The 22,283-nt window shown below is 44.7% G+C and overlaps 1 protein-coding gene across 1 annotated transcript in view; it reads left to right on the top strand.

Moving 5' to 3' along the window:
- XRN2 (5'-3' exoribonuclease 2) overlaps positions 1-22,283 on the top strand; it is a 39,110-nt gene that overhangs the window by 2,949 nt on the left and 13,878 nt on the right. Inside the window, exons 2-27 of the mRNA XM_071547581.1 lie at positions 3,587-3,714; positions 3,801-3,912; positions 4,420-4,531; positions 5,255-5,313; positions 5,394-5,483; positions 6,570-6,642; positions 6,744-6,794; positions 7,113-7,270; positions 7,656-7,730; positions 7,821-7,954; positions 8,039-8,096; positions 8,184-8,291; positions 9,204-9,248; positions 9,950-10,081; positions 11,071-11,192; positions 13,170-13,305; positions 15,471-15,578; positions 15,674-15,763; positions 16,198-16,270; positions 17,191-17,274; positions 17,869-17,966; positions 18,058-18,137; positions 19,248-19,304; positions 20,562-20,630; positions 20,722-20,856; positions 21,765-21,892. Coding sequence (XP_071403682.1) covers positions 3,587-3,714; positions 3,801-3,912; positions 4,420-4,531; positions 5,255-5,313; positions 5,394-5,483; positions 6,570-6,642; positions 6,744-6,794; positions 7,113-7,270; positions 7,656-7,730; positions 7,821-7,954; positions 8,039-8,096; positions 8,184-8,291; positions 9,204-9,248; positions 9,950-10,081; positions 11,071-11,192; positions 13,170-13,305; positions 15,471-15,578; positions 15,674-15,763; positions 16,198-16,270; positions 17,191-17,274; positions 17,869-17,966; positions 18,058-18,137; positions 19,248-19,304; positions 20,562-20,630; positions 20,722-20,856; positions 21,765-21,892 — 2,515 coding nt within the window. The remainder of the gene's footprint in view (positions 1-3,586; positions 3,715-3,800; positions 3,913-4,419; positions 4,532-5,254; positions 5,314-5,393; positions 5,484-6,569; positions 6,643-6,743; positions 6,795-7,112; positions 7,271-7,655; positions 7,731-7,820; positions 7,955-8,038; positions 8,097-8,183; positions 8,292-9,203; positions 9,249-9,949; positions 10,082-11,070; positions 11,193-13,169; positions 13,306-15,470; positions 15,579-15,673; positions 15,764-16,197; positions 16,271-17,190; positions 17,275-17,868; positions 17,967-18,057; positions 18,138-19,247; positions 19,305-20,561; positions 20,631-20,721; positions 20,857-21,764; positions 21,893-22,283) is intronic.

The raw sequence follows: 22,283 nt of genomic DNA, 5'->3' as shown, positions 1-22,283 counted from the left end.
GTGCCATGCCCAGGGACACGGTGGGAGGTGACAGGGAGGATGGAGGGGCTCCCTTCAGCTCCAGGCTGTGGTGGCTTTGCAGTGCCTTGCTGTTCCAGGGCCACTTCAGGTGTTTCTGAGCAGACAGACTCTGGGGTTTGTGCTTCCCAACTGCTTTTCCTGTACACTTTTCCAGATGTTTTGTATTCTCTTTGCTGGGTGTAACTGGCTGCCCTCTGCCCTTCCTGGTGCTGCAGTGGGAGGGTCAGGTTGTGCTGCTGCCCCTCCCTGCTCGGGACAGCTGTGCCTGACCCTGGGAAGCACCTGGGAAAAGGGGAGAAGGTGTGGGAGAGAAGGGAACAGAGGGTGGGATTCTGTGTTGGGGCTGCCCTGCCTGCAGCAGCTTCCAGGCCACTTCTGGTGTTCAGGTCTGTGATTTTTCAGGGTGTTTTTGATTCTCACATTCAGGCAGTGAAGCAGAATCAGAGATTTGGTTAAAATCGTGAATTGTGGTTTTATTACAGTTGTGGTCTCAGTTTCTCTGGGTGAGAAGTGTAATTTTACCTGTTGCTGCAAGAAGTGAGTTTTTAATGGGTAGATAATTAAGATCTGGGTGTTTGTCTGGGGAAGAGTTACAGGAAAAAGGGGGAGTTGTGGGCTTAAAAGTTTCCCTTGATTCTGGCTGTGGGCTGAGCTGCCCCAGCAGCACTGGGTGTTGTGGTGCAGGACCAGACTCCTGGGTGTTGTAATTCCTGCTGGGGTCTGTCCTGAGGGGATCCCTCACTTTGGGGGCTGCCATGTGCATGTGCCATGTTTGTGCCTGCTGGAGATCCTGCTGGGTCTGCATCTTACTTAAAACCAACCAGAATTTAAACTGCAAATGTGTCTGTAGCAGTTCAGTGCAGGTTTCTCTAAGAGCAGATTTACCTTTTTCATCACAACTGTAAACATTTAGATTAATCTCTGTATAATCACAGCTGCCCTCAAATGTGAGTAAAAGAAAGGTTTGTACAGTCCTGGTTTTACTGATTGGGTTTTTTGTTGGTTGTTAATAATTGAGCTCATGACAGCCAAAGTTATTTTTTAAGACAAATGGCAAAACCCAACAAATTCTGTGGGCTGAGTCAGATTTACAGTAACTGAAGTGGCAGCTCCTGATGTCCTCCCACATTGCCTTGTTCCAACTCAAGAGCACGTTGCAATTACAGCCAGGACAGCACACAGATAAATCATATTCATTAACATTTTTTGTATTCAAATCTGGCCATAAATCTGGGAGTGGAGTAGGACAGCAGGGAGAAGCTGTAGTTTGTCTTCCTGTAGATGAATTTAAGCTTCTCTCACAATGTAATCAGCTCCATGTGTGTTTTAGGATTGCTGTAAATCTCTCTAATCAGAAATTTTGTATCTCCTGGTAGCTTGTCTCTTTGAAATATTAAAAAGTTGATCCTTGTTCTCTTACCTTGCTAGATTAATCAGATTTAAGGAAAAGAAATAATCTTCTTCTTAAGCTGAGCAGGAAGAATGAGAGGAAGATCTTGAAGATAATAAAAAATCCAGGAGAGAATATTCTTAATCAAATTGATACGAATTAATAAAGCTGCAACTAAAGTATCATGTTTGAAGATCTGTTTTCAATGGTTTCAAAAGAGGCTGTAGATTAGAAGTGAACAGTTTAGTTATATCACAAGAGATATCTCTGCCAGATACTTAAACCTTCTACAAGGCTGTTACATGAAAAAGGGATGGGTTTGTGGGCCCTGCACTTGGAAACTGCTGAAGGCTCTGAGTGGGATCACACTCACTGTGCTTTGCCTTGGAGACTGAAAATCAGCTCTGTGACAGGGGCAGGTTTATTTTCCATATCACAGAATTGTCAGCCTTTGATGTCCTCTGAATCCTGTTCAGCCAACAGGGTGGGTGGGGGAGCAAGTAGGACCCAGAGGTTTGGAGCAATTGTATTAGAAAGGTGTGAATTAGCAGCAATTTTACCTCTTTAAAATAGGGGGGCTTAGGGTTCGTTTATTTAAAAATGACTTCACAAATTGCCCTCAAAAGAATTGCACACACCTATAGCTGTAAATAATAAATAAAGACTGATGTTGCTTTAGAGGGTTTGTTTTGTCTGTTTAAGACAAAGGGTAAGTTCAGCCAGTTCTGCTGCTGCTCTAAGCAGGGAAATTGTAGAGAGTTGATGGGTAAGTTTGGGGTTTTTCCTTCTGGATCTCTGTTGGATGTGTGGGAGGCTCACTCAGGAGCAGCAGCCAGTTCTGCAGCCAGAGGTTCAGGGCAGTGCCTGGTGTTGGCTCAGCAGCTGCTGCTGAGCTGCATGTGATGAGAGGACCAGCAGGATCCCGGTTTTCCCTCCTGTCCCATGCAATCCTGTGACTGCAGCCTTTGCCTCACAACAGGCCATTCCTTTTTTAATGTTGCTTTATGCCAAGCTGGTCAGGAGGATGCTTCATTCCACCTTTGTGGGATGCTCAGCCATAATTTCCCTGGAAATGGTCAGGCTTTTCCTTGCTCAGCTCATGGCTCTCCCATGTGCTGGGGTTTAATCTGGTGTATCACACATGGAGGTGTTGCCTTGGAAGGGAGAGTGAGGGAGTGTTGGAGAGGGATGGGAAAATTGGAGTGTTGCTAATTGCCTGTTGAGCAGACTAACAAAAAAACAAACCACAAACCCAACAGCGCAACTCCAAACAACCCCAAAATTATGGTGAGGAAACAAAAGTAAGCATGGCTGCTGATCCACCTCGTTGAAGAAGCCAGTGCTGGAGTAGTCCAGGAGCACAGGTGGCTCTGGGTGATTTGGGAGGATGATAAATTCACATCAGATTTCCCATCTGCACTGTGGCCTGAGTTCCACGTTCTGTGGGCAGCAGCAAAAGCATCAAGGGAGAGGTGAAGCATGAGAGTCGAAACTTTACTTATTTTTGGAAGGGGAAGATAAGGTCTGGATTTCTGGATTTTATTTAGCATTTCAGATCTATTCCCAGACAAACTCAGAGGCAGGAGTTGAAGACTTCAGGGCTTTGAGCACCTCAGTGCTTTTGATAGTTGTGAGGAAAAGACAAAGACCCAGCATGGAGAGTTGGCTGGTGGGATCTGAAAAGATCTCCCCTCTTTTCTTGTAGAGTAATCAATGTGGTCCTGGCAGTAAAAGGAATTGCTGTCTGGAATAATGTGAGATATGAGATGAGCTCAGTTCGTTCAAACTTGGCTGTAATAATGCCAAGGTCATGGGTTCAATCCCCTCTGTGGGCCATTGACTGAAGAGTTGGACTCAATGATCCCTGTGGGTCCCTTCCAACTCAGAATAGTCTGTGAATCTCACACTAGTGTGTGAATCTGTGAAAACTTCTCTTTTCAGCAGAAATGAACAGCTGTCATAACCCACTGTAATATTTTCTGATTGTGCTGGTTTATAAACAGCTTTTGAAAAAAGTGCTATTTGACAGTCAAAGGTGCAGCTTCAAGTGATTATGTGGACACTTGTTGCTGTCTTTTTCTTCTACTACCATTGGAAAAAATAGACTTTTATGAGTCTGTGCATTAATACCTCTTGGTTGTTTGTACTGAAAGCTTTGTCTGAACTGCCTCCCAGGCCAAGGAGTGCAATGGAGTCAAGGTTCCCATCGACACCAGCAAACCCAACCCCAATGAGGTGGAGTTCGATAACCTCTACCTGGACATGAACGGCATCATCCACCCGTGCACACACCCAGAGGACAAGTAAGGCACCTTTTTGTCTCTTTACAAATACCATCTCTCTTCAGTGACAACATTCCAGTCACTCAGTTGAATGCCCTGTGTTTTAGGCCAGCACCCAAGAATGAGGATGAAATGATGGTGGCGATTTTCGAGTACATCGACAGGATCTTCAACATCGTGAGGCCGAGGAGGCTCCTTTACATGGCCATAGATGGAGTGGTAAGTACTGATACATTCTTCTCCAGTTGTCAAATCAGGGGAGGTGCTGTCTGGTTTCATAAGGTCCTGTGGGAAATAGTTTTCTAAAATGAAAAGGTAGAGGTAAAACAGACTGTTAATTGAATTTTGGTGAGGCAGTAATTGGCAGCAGCCCTGGGGTTTGTGATGCACAGGGCTGTATGAGCTGGCTAATGGAGTCTGCTGCAGCCTGAGCTTGGCTGCAAACTTGGGAAAGGCAGTATCACTCTGAGAATACTTCTCCATCCCATGGCTTTAGGGATAATTTACACTGCAGGCTGGAAAGGACCAGAGCAGCTGGTTTGAGCAGCTGCACTTCAGATGGGCAGGGATGTGGTTATGCTGTGCAATATTTCACAGGCTGGAGGGACATTTGAGGTTGGAAGCTTGTCTTTCTCCCCACCTGGTCCTCATCTCCCCTCAGTCCATAGAATCACAGAGTGGTTTGGGTTGGAAAGGTGCTTAAAGCCCATCTCATTCCTTTTCCAGGCTCCACGTGCCAAAATGAACCAACAGCGGTCAAGGAGATTCAGAGCATCAAAGGAGGGCATGGAGGCTGCTGAGGAGAAACAGAAAATCAGACAAGAAATCTTGGCCAAAGGTAAAACAGTGACCATATCAGAGGCTTTCTGATGAGAATCACCTTGCTTTGAAAGACTCAGTGAGGTTTAGAAAGGGATGTCTGTGCATTGCTGGGAGAAGGAGGGGATAAGAAGCCTGCCCAAGGCTGGATCAGTGTTTTCCAAAGTTAAGAACTAAGATAAAACCAAGTGCCACTTTTTTCTTCTTCTGTCTCCTGCCTGAAATGAATTTGTGTTGAGTGCTCTTAATTCCTTTTGAAAATAAATTGAACAGAAGAGCAGGGATAAATGTAGTGGGGAAACAACCAGAACCCTTATGGAGGAAAGAACACCTTTGTAGGGCTTGTTGCAAGGAGTGTTGAGGCTTCAAAGCAGGGATCAGGTGGAAACACTCCTGCACAGGGCTAATGAGCTGCGAGCAAGGGGACTTACTTGACAGTGGAAACTCTTAATTCAATGAGGAAACAAAAGTCAGAGTGACTTTCTGAGGGTGATGGTGACATGGCTGGGGGGAAAGGGGACTGTGTAGTGGTATTTGCTGAAGTCACCTTGTACTAACACCTGTAAACTGGAGATAATACAGTGGTACAAGCTGTTTGTATTTTGTTTGTGGGAATTTTTTTAAAGAAACTGATTTCAATAAGCCAGTTGTTACCAGGGGAGCCATCTGGGGTTTTATCATGCAGGAATGTTTGTGATGGTCCATCCTGATCTGACTCTGCTGCCTGTTTTTCTGTCTCTAGGTGGCTTTCTCCCTCCAGAAGAAGTGAAGGAGAGATTTGACAGCAACTGTATCACCCCAGTAAGTGACCTGGCACTTTTCCCAGAAATTGCAGTGTCTGAATGAAGGTCTATAATTTATTTCCTTCCGGCACCTTTCAGGGCACTGAGTTTATGGACAATCTTGCTAAATGTCTCCGCTATTACATCGCTGACCGCCTGAACAGTGACCCGGGCTGGAAAAACCTCACTGTGAGTTACCCACTTTCCTACTTGAGGGAAATGAAGGGGGTGTTTAGGCGGGGCTGGGATCCAGCTGAAGAGCAGAAATTTAACAGCCCTGTCTCTTGGCCTGGCACTGCACTGTCACTAATAATGGGCCAACCTGCACATCCTGCTGGGACTTCAGAGCCCATTTCATCATGTCCCAGCACCATTGGGTTTGATTTTACTGAACAGCAAAGAGGAGGTTTGCTGTAAGCCACAGTTTGACAATAATGGGAGACAAGGCTTTAGGAACACTTTTTTTCCTTTTAGAGAAAGTGTCAAGATTCATTGTAGGTGTATTTTTTTGTACAATTTCTTTATCTAACTGCTACCTCAGTAAGGCTGCGTTTTCTCTGTTACTGTAATGGTGGATGGCAAGCAATGAAAATAATACATCAGCTTCTTGTCTTTCTGGACTTGGGAATTCTCTCCTCCTCTTCCTCAGCCACTCCACTCCCACAGAGTTTTGTTTGTGGCAGCCCAGCCCTGTGTTTGCTCTGCACAAGGGGCAGAGTAGTCAGTAAATGCAGCTGCCTGTGTTATTTGCCATCATTGGCCTCGTTAGAGGACAGTTGGCTCTGCTTGATTCCCTCAATCAGACGTGAGTTTATAAATGCTAATGCTTTATTAAGCTAATGATTAATAAATGCTAATGCTGAGAATTGATGTCAGGGTAAGGAGGGGTCTGGTGTGATCATATTTCAGGGCATCAGCAGGTTGGGAAGATCCAAAGGGAAGCAGACACGTGTCTGCTTAATCTATGAGTTCTTTAGTGCCCATTTCACTGCCCTGGTGATTTGTCAGGAAACAAAAGTAGGGCCTGATCATTTCAGTGGAGTTTGAATCAATAAGTCACCTTCATCCTGGAATTGGGACAGAAAAATGAGGGGCTGCTTGTTGGTTCCAGGCTCTTAAATAATTGAATTTTGAATCACTGTATTTTAATTAAAACTGCAGATTAGAATTTCAGGTATTTCTAAACCAGGTTCTGCATTCAGTTTATGAACTGTGTAAGTTGTTGTTTTCCACTGTGGCAGCTTTAATTGTGGGCATAATGTGAATGTTTTGCAGGTTATTTTGTCGGATGCCAGTGCTCCTGGTGAAGGGGAACATAAAATCATGGATTACATTAGGAGACAAAGAGGTAAAATTCAAACAAATGTGGACATTTTGTTTTAAATAAGGTGTTGTCAGTAACAATTTATTTTACATGATTTTGACTAAATGTGATTTTATTTTGTACAGCTCAACCAAATCACGACCCAAACACTCACCACTGTCTGTGTGGGGCTGATGGTGAGTTCTCTCTTGCTGGAAATATGTCCTGCTAAGCTTTCTTGTGCTGTTCTGGGATTGAATTGGGCTGTGGTTTTTAGGCTTTCTCTTGGAGTTGTGTAAATAAGGCAGTGGATTTGTCAGATTTGGAAAGCTCTGGATAATGGATGGGGAAAGGTCCAGCCTTTCCACAAACAGGTGGTTTGTGGGTAAAGCACACTGGTGTGTTCACACCTGCTGAAGGCAGAATCTGCTTTGCTTCTAAAGTTTTTTTTCTTTAAAAAAAAAGAGCTTAATAATGTTTATCCTTCATCGTATTTTATTATTTTCTTTTGGTAGCTGATCTGATCATGCTTGGCTTAGCTACACACGAACCAAACTTCACCATAATTAGGGAAGAGTTCAAGCCCAATAAGCCCAGGCCATGTGCTCTCTGTAACCAGATGGGTCATGAGGTGAAGGATTGCCAAGGTTTGCCCAGAGAAAAACAAGGAAAGGTAAGAAGTTTGCTATTTCTAATTTTTTTTTAACCTAGAAGCTCATATATAATGAGATCCTCAAATAGGTCTTGCTGTTGGTTTTGGCTGAAAGATGCAAGATGTTGTTGAAAATACCTGGCTGTCCTCTTGGAAGTACAAATTGTAGTTCTGCAGTACAAAAATATTATTGCAAACCTGATGTCCTCACTTGGGGTGTTTTGTTGTTTGGGGCTTTTTTCCCACTGACCAAAGCATCAGTAACTTCTCAGACATGCAAAGCAGCAAAATGCACACTTGGCATAGGCTTGGGAGCCTGTTCTTGTGTCCCTCTGAACTCCTTGAAACTGGAGCAGGAGGAGCTGTGAGGAGGTCTGTGTGTAATGTGGCTCTGCTTTGGTTGCAGCACGACCAGTTTGCTGACACTCTGCCTATCTCAGAACAAGAATTCATCTTCATCCGCCTGTGTGTCCTGAGAGAGGTGAGATGGAGCACTCCCTGCAGCTGCTTTGGGTAAAACCATTTCAAACCTCCTGCAACAATTCCTGCTGTCCTTTCTGGTGTGTTGCAGTATTTGGAGAGAGAGCTCACCATGGCCAGCCTGCCTTTCACCTTTGATTTCGAAAGGAGTGTCGATGACTGGGTCTTCATGTGCTTCTTTGTGGGCAATGACTTCCTGCCTCACCTGCCATCTCTGGAGATCAGGTAGATGAGAACATGTTTTCTTTTCCTGCAAGAACACCCCCTGTGCTTTTATAGAACAAGCCTCACACTTTGCTTTGTGCTTAGGGAGGGAGCAATCGACCGCTTGGTTAACATCTATAAAAACGTGGTGCACAAAACTGGGGTAAGAGCTGTTCCTTTTCCTTTGAAAATACCTGTGTGTGCTGCAAAACAGGCTGATTTTCCAACTCTGTTATTCTCTAACTTGCAGGGCTACCTCACAGAAAGTGGGTTTGTCAATCTGCAGCGGGTCCAGATGATCATGTTGGCTGTTGGAGAAGTTGAAGACAGTATTTTCAAAAAGAGAAAAGATGATGATGTAATTTTTTTTGTTGCTTTTACATTATTGGAGTTTGGTTTTCATCATGTGTGTTACTATTAGCCTGGGACAGTTCTTAAGGAGTATAAGGGGAAAAAAAGCCAAATATTGTATTTTTTTGTTATAATCTCCAGTGAGTTCTTCCATGCTTAGAAAAGAAAGAGGTGCTTCCAGCTTTGTTTCTTTTCCAGGCCAGGCTGGTTTTCCTTGTCATTACCCAAAATAACAGCAAAACGAAATACTTGTGTGAGTTGTTGCAGCTTTTTGAATCACCACAGTGAAGACTGAAGAAGAAATTGTTTTGTGGTTTCCTAGAACCTTTGGAAGTGCAAGCTCATGAGCAGGGGTGAAATACCAAACTTGAATTCCAAGTGCCTTATTTCCAGTCCAAAATGACTGTCCCAGTGCTGGCAAGAAGTTTTGCTTATGGTTTCCCCAGCCTGCACCTCTCTTGGAAGTGGAAATGTCCGTTTGAAGTTCAGCTTTTCAGTCAGCCTGAGAATCACAGAATAAGAGATCTCTTTCCTTGAGTCTCTTCCTTTCCTGTTTCCAGGACATTGATGTCTCTCCCACGTTTTTTGACAGTTCCAGCTCAGGGAAGGAGCTCAGTCCTTTGGCACTGCTGGACCCTGAACTGAGGCCACAGCTGAACTCAGGGCATCATTTAAACCATTACCCAAATTGTGTGGCTTTGAATACCCAGCTTCTTTTTTTTCCTGCAGAGATTTTCAGGGTAGAGGAGAAAATTCCACCTCCTTTCTGTTGGATTTACAGACACAAGAATTGTCTCATGTCTTACTCAGAATGTTCCCTAAAAGCTTTATGGCCCGGTTAGTTGAGGATTGTAAGGAAATAATTTTCCAAGAGATCTGTATGTTTGACTGACTGTATTTCCTTTTATTCTTCATTTAGGATAACTTTAAAAGACGGCAAAAAGAGAAAAAGAAAAGATTGAAGGTAAGTGAATTCCTTACCCAAGGCAAAAACTAACAAGAATTAAAATGGATACTTTAGTTTTTGGCAGGTGTGGTGATGGGAACTGCAAGTGTGATCATGATGTTTTCTTGCCTGTGTGTAAACTATTTAAAGTTAAAAATTGTAAAATTCTGCTGTTGGGATGGATTTTCTTCTATTCCCAAAATATTCTGATATTTCAAAAATAGCCCTTGGACGTTCCTTTCCTCATAACTTTTTTCTTGGGTGGGGCATTTGGGTAAGTGGAGCTTCCAAAACTGTCAGGGCATGTGTTGTCCCCACTCTTGAGTGCTCTCTAGATCTTGTGCTCATTTTTTGAGTGATGATTTTCTAACTATCCCTGTTAGAGAGGCAGAGGTTTTTCACTTTGCTTACAAAGAATGTGTTATTCCCAGGAAATTAGTCCAAGTCCCCAAAAAACTGCCTTTTGGCCCATGTAAAAAGACCATGTTCACAAAATGCAGAGTTTCTTTGGGAATTCTGTAAAACAGCTTAATAAATTATAACTCAGAAGTGTAATGTCTGGTTAAGATCATTAAACATAAATAATTGAAGCTGATGTGAGTGAGTAAATTACACTGGTTTATACAACATGTTGATCTGCAAGTTGTGAGAGAGCATCATGTGCCTGCTGGGGAGATCACACAGCTCGCTCAGGGACCTTGTCTGTGTTTATCTTCCAGAGGGATCAGCCTTCTTTCATTCCTGGTGGACAGTTTTCCCCTCAAGCCCTGGGCAATCGATCCAGCCCTCAGGCAATCTGTAACCCCAGACAAGCTGCCTTTGAGATGAGGATGCACGAGAGACAGAACTCTGTAAGTGGGTGTTCAGAGCAATTTGCAGAGAAGGGAAATAATCACCTCCCATGTTGCTCTGCACACCTTTTTCTCTACCCCACTGAGCTTGCCTGAAAAGCAAACACCAAAAACGTGTCAAGGAAGTGGCTTTTAGTACCCAGTTTTTGTGAGACTGCTTGAATAAGATTGTGTTCTTTATTTATGTTTGGCATTGATATTTTTCACTTGGGAAAGGAGAAAGTTAGATGAAGTTTTGGGAAAGGTATTAGTGAACTAAAACCGGAAATAAGTTGAGTGCTCTTTTAGAAGTCTTGATTGTTAACTTGAAATAGCAATTATGACATATTTTCTTTCTGGGTATAAATCTTCATCCAAACAGTGAACAAATTAAAGGTCCTTTTCATCATAGAGATGTTCTGTCTCTGCAGTCTAAATACAATATGGTTTTTCAAAGTAATTTCTGCTGTTCCTCCCCTTTAATCTTGAAACTCTTGCACCTGAGTTAAGCAAATTGGTTTCTTTTAGACTCTGTCATATTAAAATAGATAAATGTGAGAGGAGTTTAAAAGACCAGCTGTGAAGAAACTCGGTGTTTCTGGCAGTTCTGAATTAGAAGCACCATTTTTTCTCATCCATATTTTTCACTGGTGCTGCAAAATGAAGGTGGAACAGAAGCTGCAGGACTGGAGCAAAAAGGGATGTCCCAAAATTGGCATGTTTTACCAATTTGTACTGCCTTGTTTATTGCATCCTTTTCTTTCTCCAACCCAATGCCATTTTGGCCTGTGTGTATCAATGCCTGTCTTTTAATAGAGGTGTGTTGTTCTTTCCTTTTGCCCCTTGCCTTAGTGGGTAAAGGGTTGAGTGGCCTTTGCCTGGAGACTTTTGGAACTGAAAACAACACGTGTGATTATTGCAGAGCTGTTAATTGTAACTTGAATTTCAAATGCCTAATAAATCCTCCTCCTCCCCCCTTCCCTATTTATCTGTAATAATTCTGACCCCAGACAACTGCAGCATCTCCAAACACCAGCCTGACTCCCGATGGCAGCCCAGCCCTGGGAGGAGGAGGAATGAAGCGGAAATGCGAGGACAGCGACAGCGAACCCGAGCCAGAGGATAATATCAGGTGAAGCCATTTTTTGTAGCACTTTGTTAGCAAATTGCTGAAATAGATGCAGCCTAATTAATGCCATTTAGCTCAGTGCAGCAGTGCCTGTGCTGTGATCTCTTTATCCACCGGTAATTAATGTGGAGGGCTGGAATATCCAGTAAATTCCAGGGAGATGGGCAGGCTGTGCTGTTGAGGCTGAGGACCCAGATTAGTATGCATGCAGGTTTGCAGCTCCCAGCCACGCTCCCTCCGAGACCCAGCTCTAGATTGGCGAGACATTCCCTGCTCAGCCCTGATTATGTGAGCGGAATGCGCCGCTCCACGCTGGAATTCTCGGGCTGGTTAACCCGTCCTGCTCAGCTCCTTCACGTGGCCACCACTGCCTGTCCTGCCCTCCACGGTGTTTTCCTCCATCTTAGATTTGTGGCAGGCTCTGTGTTGTCCAGGAGTTCTTTGCTTGTCCTAGGGCAGCTGATCCTTGGATGTTAAGGGGCAGGAATTCTGTGAGAATTAACTACCAGTGAGTCTGCACTGATCAAAGGTGTAACTGCAGCTTTAGCCATTAACTGCAGGCCTGTGCAGTGGTTTGTTAAGGGTTCTGCCCTTGACTGCAGCCAGGAGGGGTTTGTTTTGTGTGGACTCAAGTGGACATGGGAAAACGCTGAGGGATGTTTCATTGTGAAGTTCTGCTGTCCAGCAACGTTGTCACGACATAGTTGTGACATCCAGCCCATCAGCCCTTCCAATATCATGTACTCCAGCTCTCATTCTCTTTCCTGTATGGGTGTAGCTAAATGAATTGATTTGGTTTTTTAGTCAGGCAAGCAGATTTTTTTTAGATAAAATCGGGACCAGTGTTAACATTCCTTCCCATTTCAGCTGCAGCAGAGGTTCTAAAAGAACCTTTAACAGCTTTATAGTGCCCAGTGTGAATGAACTGTGGTGATTTATGAGCAGGGTTGGTATTGCTGAGGAAAAAGATGTGCTACATTCAACTGCAGTTATTCAAGCTCTTCTGTAGCTCAGAATATTTAAATATTTAAAGTGGTCTCAGCCTTTGTGGAAAGGGATTTTGTGTGCTGAATTTTGGGTGTGATATTCAATGCCAAGTTTGGAATTGTTGGGAATAAACAATTTTAAAAAATAAATCATTGGGGGGTTATCTGATTTATCCACTTTGGTTTTTCCTGACAGGGTACAGCAGAGCTGTGCTATGAGGCAGCAGGTGCTGCTGTGTGAAAGAGGAGCAATGTTTGCCTTGCCCTGCCCCGTCTGCAGCCAGACATGAGGGGGAGCTGTGTGAGGGGAGGAGAGAGGGATGGAATGGCCTCTGTGATTCCAACATCCCTCTCTGGCATGAGAGATTGAAGTGTGAAAGGGAACTGTGTGCTGTGAGTGAGCAAGCACAGGACTCCTGGGCTGCAGAAGGTGCTGCTGGTACTCACAGCTGGCCTGGACAGCAGCAGAACATAGAAATTACTGTTTATTTGATTGCTTTTTATGTAAAGGAGCAGGAAAACATGTCACTTTTCTGCTTGAGAGGGGCATTAAGAATAGAGGAATGAACTTGATGTGAGAAGATGTTCCAGTAAGATAAAGATTTTGGCTTAGGGGAGATTAGAGGAATTAAGGAAAGGGAAGAGTTTGTTCTCCTGGAAGAGTTAAAACACCAAGTTCAAAAGGCAGATGATACGAAATACAGAATTGCTGACCAGGAACAATTGTGTTCTTAGAAATCCTGACAGCATCAGGCCTGTGTTTGAAAATCCACCCAGCTTCTAACACTGTGGAGATGTGTTTGTCAGGGTGGGAGCTTCAGGATTTCATCTGGGGTTTCTGGGATGCCAACCATCACCTTTTACTCTCTTGCCGTTGAGTATTAGTTTTAATGCTCTTATTTAAACTGGATACAAGTGGGAACTGAAGTAGCAAGTGACTTTGGCTTGCATTGTAATGTGGCTCCGTTAAGATGTATCTGTGTCTGTGTTGCAGGTTGTGGGAAACTGGCTGGAAACAGCGTTACTACAAAAACAAATTTGACGTGGATGCCTCTGATGAGAAATTCCGGCGCAAGGTTGTGCAGTCCTACGTGGAGGGGCTTTGCTGGGTTCTCAGATATTATTATCAGGTACTTCAGATTTTCCTTTCTGAATCTCCTTCTGTGTCTGTGCCCTATTTTGTTTCAGTCTGTTGTTTGGTTTGGAAAACCTGGGGTTTTTTGAAGATGTGAAATAGTTACGTGCCCATTCTGTGTGACACTCAGGGTTTGGATGCACTTTTACCGTCCCTGGAGGTGTCCAAGAACCAGCTGGACGTGGCATTCAGTGCTCTGGTCTGGCTGGGAAGGTGTGGATGAGTCACAGGTTGGACTCCATGATCTCGGAGGTCTTTTCCAACCTCAGTGGTTCATGATTCTGTTTCTCTTGTATGGTAAAGACACATGTTGGTGTAGTAAGGCCCAATGCCATTTCCTCTTTGCAATACAAAGCCATCAGTAATGACATTGCAGGTGACTAAATGAGGGAACAAAGGACAAAGCCTGTGAAATGCCAGTAAGGATTGGAAAGGAACAGAGTTGTCAGTCTCCTCTGTGGATTGTAATGATGTTCTATGAAGTGTGTTGTGATTGAAGTAATCTGTATCCGATTTAAATCTTTTGATAATTGAGATGTCAGATTGGCAAGAGATTAGTGGGACATTGTGGGGTTTGTTGCACTGATGGTTAATAAGAAGCTTCGTGCCCTGAAGGCAGAGTAAGTTGGATTGGTGTGTGACCTGGGAGCACAATGTGCTGGAGCTGATGAAGCTTCTCTGCGTCGGCAGGAGTTGGGAGGTTCAGAATGGTGCCATTCTGGTAGAAGAGCACAATTTTTGGGGGTGTCCAGCTGGGAGCACAGGCAGGGCAAATACTCACACACCTGCAAAACACTGTGCACTTTAAAATAGGTTTTTTTCATTCCCCCTTGGAACAAAATGGGGGCGTGTTCCCTTCCCTTCCCATTCTCTGGGTTTGGGCTCCGGCTTGTGTGTTGTGGTGGAAGAAAATCAGCAAGTTTAAGGTTTGCTGAGCTCTCCACATCCTTGTGTGCATGACCTGGGACACCCTTGTGTGTGACCTCCTTTTGCAAAGGACAGATGTCACCTGGACACCTTGATAGGTGGGAATTCCCGTGGTCCTGCCCACAGTTAAGGTCTGCTGAAAGCAAACCATGTTCTTGTTAACCATGGCAAGGTAGATCCTACAACTCTGTGTGTGCCACTCTGTCTCCAAGGGTGCAAATGGCTCTTCAGGTGAGCTGTAGAAATGTCCTTGCTGTAAACCTGTCACCTTCAGTGATACAACAGTACAAAACCATTCCAGTTTGTTTTATTGGGATGGAACAGCTGACAAATTGCTTCCTGCTCATATGGAAATTAGATTAGGAAGTTGTTGGGGGCTGGGGGAACCTCAAAAAAGGTTTGCTTGAGGATCTTTGTTTGTTTTCCTTCTTTGTGCCACAATAAAAATTGATTCCAACAACAACTGCTTGCTGTCCATAAAACTTCTGACAGAATAAATTATGTGCCTTTCCATCCTTACAGAAAGCTAATAATGCAGGGCATGTTCCACTAGTGGGAACATCTGTTTGGAGAGGAAGAAAAGAAAGAAAGCAATCCACCTGGCTTTTGAAACCTTCTGAAACCATCTGAAGGATTGCACAGAATAATTAGAGTCGCTGTAATTTTGTACCAAAAATATCACTGGAGGAGCCTCGTTGACATTTACTTGTTCAGAATTGGAAGTCAAAATGGTAGTGGGCTTTTGTTTCAAGTGGTGCTGCTAAGAAAAATAGCTGAGGAGGTGAAAACTTGACTTGGACCTCCTAGAGCCACGTTTCCTTTACAAAGTACAGGGTGTTCTGGTGTGTTTTGAGTTTATTTTCTGCTTTTTGAGGATGCACTTTATATTCCCCAGTGTTTAAGCCAGAAGAATGAGAGGGAAAGAGCAAAGTGCTGCTCCAAGTGTGTTATTAGTGCTGGTACTGAAAAGTAAGAACTAAAACCTTTCCAGCCTGCACCAAATACTATTCACATTTTCACACCCTCTAGGATGTACTGGGGGGGTCTCTGGTCCCACGTGTTCCCACGTTAACAATGGGATTTTGCTTTGGAAAACAGGAGTGCAAACTGTGCTGCCCCAAAAATACTCCTTTCTGCCATTTTTTCATCTTTAGTGCCTGGACTGCATGATTTTAATTTTTTTCTTTTATTTTTCTGGTATGTCTGATTGTTTGTCTTCCTTCTCTACCTTAGGGCTGTGCATCCTGGAACTGGTATTACCCTTTCCACTATGCTCCCTTTGCTTCTGACTTTGAGGGAATTGCAGACATGCCCTCAGACTTCGAGAAAGGCTCCAAACCGGTACAGCTCCTTTAATTATTCATTTATTTGTTTGTTTGTTTATGATTTAACACCTCATTAGAAGTGACCTACATCTGCTTGTCTGCTTTCAACAGTTTAAGCCTCTTGAGCAACTTATGGGAGTATTTCCAGCTGCAAGTGGAAACTTCCTGCCCCCAACGTGGAGGAAACTCATGACAGATCCGGTGAGAATCCTTGTTGTGTCCCCTCTGTCAGGCTGGGTCATCTTCTAGTGGTGTGAACATGACCTGCTGCTGCCTCTGACTTCAGGCAGGAAAATGCTGGAGACCAGCAGGTTACAAGGATTCTTCAAAAAATCCTTAAAAGCTGTTTCTTGGAATTCAGGTGTTTCAATGAGAAATCATTTCCTGGCTTTTCACATTAAGTTCCTTACAGAAACCTTGGAAAAGTTAAAGCAGCAGATTACCTGGAATTATTCTCTCCTGCTGAATTTCCTGTTTTGAATCTCTACACGTGGTGCTTAAATGGCATTTATTAAAAGATGTTTTGGTTAGTGAAAGGTCTCTCATCCCCCTCAGTGCTGTGTCTGGTGCCACATGAGAGTCTGAACCCACACCAGAACTGGCTTTAAGGGTGACTTTTCTTTTCTCCATGACAGGAATCAAGCATCATTGACTTCTACCCTGAAGATTTTGCTATTGATTTAAATGGGAAGAAATACGCTTGGCAAGGTGGTGAAATTTCAACTTCTTTTTTTTCTTTTTTTTATTTAAGAATCTGTAAAATAGGAAGAAATTGGAAAATTATCTTAGTGAGAAAACACTACATTAAGTCACAGAGTAACTTGTGTTGCTTGGTATGGGGACAAGTGTTTTACAGCAGGTGTATTTTCAGCATGAAGAACAAATTATGGTTCAGTAACTGCTTTCAGATTGGCAATGATTATTAGTAATTTCAGCAGTCAGTCCAGATTTGTTAATTTGGCCTGAACTGGATTAATCATCCTTCTGTTTTTGTCAGCCTCACTGTGTAATTGTCTTTTGTCTCCTTTGCATTTAATTAATGGATCTCGTTCTGCTCAATCAGTGGCTCATTAGTACTGTGCCAAAAATGCTTTGGGGAATATAGAAATATTTGGGAGCATACAAAAAATGAAAAAAGATCTACAATATTTATACAACTTTTTCTTTCTTTAGAGAATATTAATTTTCAAGGTCTGCCCAATTCTGAAGCAAAAGTGTTTTAGGCAGACCAACTTTTGAATTGGTAATATGTGCCTGTGGAAGTTCAGAGTCCCTGTGAGTGTGAAAGTGATAACAAACCACTGAACTGGTGCAAGCACAAAGTGGAAACTCAGTTTTATGGGAAGCCTCTGCTGTCATCTTGGTCAGGAAAAGCTCTGCTGTTCATGGCAAGAGAAATAAAAGCAAAACTGAAGTAATTATTCCAGATTCCCACCTGTAATAAGAGTGATAGAAGTAAAAATTTAAAGAATTTTCATACTGAATGTCCTAGGGCTTTTTGATTTTTATAGTACAACAAAACACTTTCTTGGCTGAGAAACCCATCAAAGCTTTCCATGCTAGTGTATTTTTGGGGGTTGTTTTGTTATTTCTCTGCAAGTGTAACCAAATGCTGTTTGGTTGTGCAGGTGTTGCGTTGCTGCCCTTTGTGGACGAGCGTCGCCTCAGGGCTGCCCTGGAAAAGGTGTACCCTGACCTCACCCCCGAGGAGAGTAAGGACTGGCATCTTTTCTTAAAGTCTGGGGATATTAAAGACTTGGTTTTTGCCACTTAGGTGTTTCACCCTAAATGGCCAAGGTGTAGCAGGTGTTTGGTTGGGGTGAGTTATGGCAGATTGTTCTTTTGTGGTTTGTTCCTGCTGACAATCAGAATGGTCCCTGATGGGTTTGTATCTTTTGTTCAGCTTGTAGAGCCATATGGAGGTGTTGGTTTCTCCACTGTACAGAAACAGCAGCTTCTTGTGGGTGAACTGTGGGAGGTTTGTGGGCTCTGGGGAGTTTTGGTTTGTTTTTTACCCAGCCTATCTGGATCTGCTGTGTTACTCTGTACTCAAAGTTCAATATTCCTCCCACTGAACACAAAACTCCTGTTGTTTCACTGTCTCTCTGAACTCCCCTTGTGATCAGAGCCGTCCTGCTCTGGGCACAGTGTCCTTCCTACACTCTCAAAGCATGTTCAAAGCTTTCCCTTCAGTCACAGTGAAACTTGGCTTTTGTGGAGGTGTCACCAGGACAGTGTTGCAGGTCTGCTGTTCCTCCCTTCCCTCTTTTCTCTGAACTCTTATCCCATTCCCTTCAACTTCCCAGGCAGAAGGAACAGCCTTGGCGGTGATGTTCTCTTTGTTGGGAAGCACCATCCACTCTGTGACTTCATTGTGGAGCAGTACAAGACCAAAAATACAGAGGTGAGTTGCACTTGTTCTTGAGGGACTGTGGGAATGGTGGGGTTTGAGGGTGCAATGAAGTGCTTGAGCTGAGGAGCTGTTCTCTGTGCAGGCTGTGGACATCCCTCCGGAGCTGTGCCATGGGATCCAGGGAAAGCTCACCCTGAACGACAACGCCGTTCTGCCGGACCAGTGAGTGTGGCCTTGGGGTGGACCCTTGGTGCTGAAGGGCATTCCCTCCAGCCCTACCTGTGTTTCAGCACAAGGACCTTTGTGTCCACAAGGAGAGATTAGAGCTCCCAACAGGGAGTGTGTGCAGTGCTGAGGCTCAACAGGCTTTGCCTGGGGGTTCACAGCAGGTGTGTCACCCCCAGCATGTGGCACATCCCAGCCAAGTGACACTTGGGTCCCACAGTCCTGTTTTTCTTAACCTCAGAACCTGCTTTTTACAGCAGCCTCAGAAATCTTTAAAGTGACCTAATGCATGTGTTTGATTGCTGACGAATCTTTTCTTGTTTGCCATTTCACCTGGGGAAGGCTGATTTTTATGTATTTAGTAATTGTTTTATCAGGTTAACAAGGCCTGGATATAAAAGTAGTTTAATAATACAAGTAGTAGCAGTCAATGGGCTTGTTCAGTAAGATTGTGTTGTTTTGGCCTCTCTGCTTTTTTATGAATGTGAATGTGGACTGATGTGACTTCTCATTAGTGCACATTGTCTTAAACCCCCAAAACTCTCTTGTTTATGTGCTAATCTGCACTGCATTAGAGAAAAATCCAAAGAGTGCTATCTTAGATGTATTTTGCCTTAGTCCATTTGTCCTGTAGCACTGAATTCAGGACTGTTCCCAGCTACACATACAAAGAACGTTCATATTTTTGTTTTCTAGAGATTGCATTTAGTTAGAGAAATGATCAGTGTAATCTTCACCTTTCATTTCTCTAACTGTGCTCAGAGGCAGAGGCAGGGGTTCAGTAGCTCGTTTGCATTGAATGCACAAACACAAACACTGACTTTGTTGCACAGGTGATTTATCCCAGGTCACACTAATGGATATTTCTCCATTCTTGTCATGGCTTGTGAGGAATATGAGCAAGTCAGAGCTGTTCTTGGAAGGAACAGGACAAAGAAAACTCTTGTGGCATTGAGAAATAAAGATTCAGTCATTCCAGTGCTTATAGAAGTTCGTTTTGAAATCCCTGTTGTGTCACAGTCTTAGTTGACAGAGGGACAGAAAAAGAGCAGCAAGTGGTGAGAAATAGTTACCTGATGTTTTGACAGAGGTTTTTCTCTTGTCCAGGGTAGTGGAATCTCCTGTTCCAATGCTGAGGGATCTCACACAGAATTCTGCAGTCAGGTCAGTAACCTCTGGGTTTAATGCAATGGGGTCCAACATGCAGCAACCAAAACTCATTTTATTGTGGTGTCTTGTTGTTGGATTTGCAAGGCTTGGGCCTATAACCTTTCACTTCTTAAGCCACATGAGATACCTGAGACACTGAAAATCACTTGTGATCTGTGCCTGTAATTTTCTCCTTCAAAGAGGCCTAACTTGGTTCAACAGGCAGTAAGAAATGCTGAGTTGTGGCTTGTCAGGAGACTGTAGGAAGGATGTTCTAAATGGGGATGTAGTTACTGTGAGTGATGAGTTAAAGGAAGATTTTGGCTTTTCATCTGCCACTGTCAGGAGGTTTGGGTTGTTTTGTGCTTCTCTCCATTTCTCTGTTGCCAGGATTTTTCTTCCTGTCTTTGGAGATGGTATGAGCAGTCAGGGTTCTACTCTTCAGGTCGTGTGACTGAGGCTGAATGTTCCAAGGGACCATTATTCTCTTTCCTTGGAGCCTCATTCATTCTTGGTACTGAAAAGCAGATGTATTTCAGCTGGAAGAGTGACATTACTCTGCTCAGCCATTTGCTTTTAGCTTTCTTGGCATCCCAAGCATTCTTCTCTGTCAGATGGTGGGTGCTGAGGGGACAGGTTGGTGTCATGTGCTTCAAACATGTCCCTGGTGGGACCTACCTGAGACCTGGATACTACACCAGGAGGTGGGAATTGCAAACCCAGTGCTGTGGAATGTACTGCACCAGTAGAAATGAAGCTGACAGTTTTTGCTCTATTAATATTTAGTTTGTCTAGTACTAGACAGCTCAAAATGAAGTGACTGTGTGATGTCACTGAAAATAGGGATGTATCCCTCCATGGGAACTGCATGAAAGTGCAAAACTGCTTTTCAGGATAAAACTCCCTGCTCTGGGAAATCCCACTTGTGAGTCCCCGTGGTCCCCCTTGAGCTCCATCAGGCACAGTCAGTGCTTTGGAGGATTTGTACCTGAGGGTCTGCAGAGGAGCCTCTCCTTCCCATACATGGGGCTAACTGCTTTCTGGGCATGGAAGTTCCTTTTAGGAACAGGGGAGAAAACAGGTCACCCTCTGGGAAATAATCAAGACATCCAATATAGTCAGTACATCCTTGTGCAAGAAATTCACTCTGCAGTGTAAGTCGTGGGTTCTTGGTGCTTTTCCATTGTGGACATCACTGTTAGTAAAGCAGTGATTACTTTGCACTTTGTCATCTTTATGAAGTGAACCTAATTCTCAGATTCTTCCCTCTAGCATCTCATTCAAAGATCCACAATTTGCTGAAGACTTTGTTTTCAAGGCTACAGTGTTACCTGGGGCAAAGTAAGTGTCAGCTTGCAAGTAATTCTGTTCCAATTTATTCATCTGAGTATTTGCTCTGATAAATATTTATGGCACTATTTTTATTGTTAAGGAAACCTGCTCCAGTTCTGAAGCCTGGAGACTGGGAGAAAACCAACCATGATGGCAGGCCTTGGAGACCACAACTTGGCTTCAACCGAGACAGGAAACCAGTGCACTTGGACCAGTCGGCCTTCAGAACCTTAGGGTGAGTCTGCTCTGGGGGGTGGGCTGCTCTGCCCTGCTCTGCCCTGCTCTGGGGGGTGGGCTGCTCTGCCCTGCTCTGGGGGGTGGGCTGCTCTGCCCTGCTCTGGGGGGTGGGCTGCTCTGCCCTGCTCTGGGGGGTGGGCTGCTCTGCCCTGCTCTGGGGGGTGGGCTGCTCTGCCCTGCTCTGGGGGGTGGGCTGCTCTGCCCTGCTCTGGGGGGTGGGCTGCTCTGCCCTGCTCTGGGGGGTGGGCTGCTCTGCCCTGCTCTGGGGGGTGGGCTGCTCTGCCCTGCTCTGGGGGGTGGGCTGCTCTGCCCTGCTCTGGGGGGTGGGCTGCTCTGCCCTGCTCTGGGGGGTGGGCTGCTCTGCCCTGCTCTGGGGGGTGGGCTGCTCTGCCCTGCTCTGGGGGGGGGCTGCTCTGCCCTGCTCGGGGGGAGGGGGGGGGCTGCTCTGCCCTGCTCTGGGGGAGGGGGGGGCTGCTCTGCCCTGCTCGGGGCGGGGGGTGGCTGCTCTGCTTTGGGGGGCTCTGCCCTCCTGTTCTGCTTCCTAAAGTAAGCAAGAGCTGGAAGAAGGAAAAGCACCACCTCTCTCTGCAGTCGTGTGCTGGAAAGCAAAGATGTCCTGGGGCTGTGCTGGTGAACCCTCTTCTGTCTTTCCATATCATAGTTCCATAAAAAAATAAAAAGTCCAACTGTGTTGTTGAGAACTTGGGCCCTTTCCCTGGAGCAGCTCCCAAGGCCTGTGCCTGTACTGGGATGTGCCTGGGCCCTGATCCATGAGCACATTCCTGCATTGTGGTGGCACACTGGAGAGGGCTGGGGCTGTGGATGGGCCAGGTGGCAGCTGTGCTCTAAGGTGGAATTCAGCAAAACATCCTGATCTTTTCCCTCTCCTTTTCTCACCTGGAACAGGCACACAATGCCGAGGGAAAGAGGGATGCCAGGGATGTATCCCAACGCCATGCCCCTCGGAGCTTACGGGACCCCCTTCGCCAGGCCCCTCATGGGTGGGCAGCAGCAGATCCCCAAGCTGTTGTCAAGTAAGTGAGTTCTTCCTCCTGCATTTCACAGTTTGGAAAATACAACAGGTTTGGGTTGGTGTGTGGCACCATCACATGCAATAAGTGGATTCAGGCATCTTCATTAACCTCATGTTGCTCTTCCTTTATGGAATTGCTGTAGGGAAATGTGCTGAAATGGAACAAAGTGCCTGCCACTATATCCCACTTTGAACACTGCACTCAGGATCCAAATGGAATGGGAAAAATAGCACCAAAAACTCCTCCCCTACCAAGGGTTCCTGGTGTCTGTTCCTTGGAACATATTCCATCTGTGGTGGAATCTCAGCATCACCAATAAATCCTGTGTGACCCAAAATGGAGTTTTTCACCCTGGAAAGGAATTGCTTGTGCTCCTGGAAAAGGGTGCTGT

Source organism: Pithys albifrons, chromosome 2 (genome assembly GCF_047495875.1).
Source record: "Pithys albifrons albifrons isolate INPA30051 chromosome 2, PitAlb_v1, whole genome shotgun sequence".
Taxonomy (NCBI): domain Eukaryota; kingdom Metazoa; phylum Chordata; class Aves; order Passeriformes; family Thamnophilidae; genus Pithys; species Pithys albifrons.
Note: the sequence above shows the minus strand (reverse complement) of the source record. Positions and strands in the feature narration are given on the sequence as shown.